The 2,138-nt window shown below is 43.9% G+C and overlaps 1 protein-coding gene across 1 annotated transcript; it reads left to right on the forward strand.

The window, feature by feature from the left end:
• Nucleotides 1–369: 369 nt before the first annotated feature.
• On the forward strand, nt 370–1,314 carry LOC104982937 (olfactory receptor 5B2-like). Its single transcript, XM_010832364.1, has one exon. It carries the CDS (start codon nt 370–372, stop codon nt 1,312–1,314), a length of 945 nt encoding a protein of 314 aa, XP_010830666.1.
• The last annotated feature ends 824 nt before the right edge of the window (nt 1,315–2,138 follow it).

The raw sequence follows: 2,138 nt of genomic DNA on the forward strand, positions 1-2,138 counted from the left end.
AGAACTGACTCATTGGAAAAGACCCTGATGCTGGCAAAGATTGAAGGCAGGAGGAGAAGGGGATGACAGGATGAGATGGTTGGATGGCATCACCAAGTCAATGGACATGAGTTTGAGTAAGCTCCGGGAGTTGGTGATGGACGGGGAGGCCTTGTGTGCTGAAGTCCGTGGGGTCACAAAGAGTTGGACACGACTGAGCAAATGAACTGGACTGAGCAAATGAACTGGACTGAGCTATACTGACAGTGGTGTCAAGGCGTGCTCGAGTCATTCAGGTGACGGAATGTGCATGAGTCATTTTCCATGCATCAATAATTCATTTTGCTTCCCTTGTTCTGACAGGTGAAACATCATTTCAAAATGCCCTTCATGGAGAACAGCACTGAGGTGAATGAGTTCAGACTCTTGGGACTGACGGATGCCCCAGAGTTGCAAGTCCCCCTGTTTATAATATTCACGTTCATATATCTCATCACTCTCACTGGAAATCTTGGGATGATCACGTTGATCCTGCTGGACTCTCGTCTCCACACCCCCATGTATTTTCTCCTCAGCAACCTCTCTCTGGTGGATTGTGTTTACTCCTCAGCTGTGACTCCCAAGGTGATGGCTGGGCTTCTCACCGGAGATAAGGTCATCTCCTACGGGGGGTGTGTTGCTCAGATGTTCTTCTTTGTGGCCTTTGCCAGTGTAGACTGTCTGCTCCTGGCTGTCATGGCCTATGACCGGCATGCCGCCGTGTGTAAGCCTCTACATTATGCCAGCACTGTGACCCCCTGTGTGTGCGCTCAGACGGTCACGGCCTGCTACGTCTGGGGCTTTGCTGAGTCTGCCATCCACACTGGATTCGCTTTCTGCCTCTCCTTCTGCCATTCCAATGTGGTCCATCACTTCTTCTGTGATATTCCTCCAATCCTGGCTCTTTCCTGCTCTGATATCTATGTAAATGAGATGGTTCTCTTTATTCTAGCAGCTTTCAATGTCTTTTTTGCCCTGATGGTAATTGTGAGCTCCTATCTGTTTATATTCTTTGCCATCCTGAGAATGCGCTCAGCAGAGGGACGGAAGAAAGCCTTTTCCACCTGTTCTTCTCACCTCACTGCTGTCACCATCTTCTATGGAACTGTGATCTTCATGTACTTACAACCAAGTTCTAATCATTCCATGGACACCGACCAGATGGCATCTGTGTTCTATACAATAATCGTACCCATGTTGAACCCTCTCGTCTATAGTCTAAGGAATAAAGAGGTTAGTAATGCTTTCAGGAGAGCCATTGAGAAGATGAAGCTTCTGTTCAATACACAGATTTAATTAAAGAGATTATACAATATGTATTGCTAATCCATTATCTATTATTTTGTGATAAACTCCCAAGAAACTTAGTGGCTAAAGTAGTAGTTAAAGTGAAAGTGTTCATTGTTCAGACGTGTCCAACTCTCTGTGACCACAAAGACTGTATCCTGCCAGGCTCCTCTGTCCATGGGATTCTCCAGGCAAGAGTATTGCAGTCGGTTGCCATTCCCTTCTCCAGGGGATCATCCTGACCCAGAGATTGAACCCAAGTCTCCTGCATTGCACACAGATTCTTTACCACTTAAGCCACCAGGGAAGCTTAAAACAACTGTTTATTATTTCTCTTAGTTCTATGGTTGGCAGGATGTTTATTTTTCTGCTTTCACATGGACTCATGAGGATGCCTATTTTCTGCATGGTTAGCTGGGCTGAAAGTTTAAAGATGTCCTTATATATCTGGATGCTGACTCTGGCTACTCTCTATCTCTTCTACACATGGTCTTTGATCCTCCAGAAGCTGGAAAAGCTTTCTCTCATAATATTTTCAGGCTAACATTCTCACAGTGTGATAGCAAAACTAAAAATCTTCTTAAAGTCCAGACTCCCAACTCATGACATTATTTTTTGACCATGTTATACTAATCAATGCATGTCAAAAGGATGGTCAAGATCCAAACATGAAGAAAAAGACTCTGTCTCTTGAGGAAAAGAACTGCAAAGAATTTCTACCCATAATTTATTTATCACAATTAGGTTAAACTTCTGTAACAAAGAGAGACAAAATACAGTGGATTTTAAACTAGAACTATTTATTTCTCAAATAGTGGTAGCTAATGCAGCAT

This window comes from Bison bison, unplaced genomic scaffold (genome assembly GCF_000754665.1).
Source record: "Bison bison bison isolate TAMUID 2011002044 unplaced genomic scaffold, Bison_UMD1.0 scf7180017860998, whole genome shotgun sequence".
Taxonomy (NCBI): domain Eukaryota; kingdom Metazoa; phylum Chordata; class Mammalia; order Artiodactyla; family Bovidae; genus Bison; species Bison bison.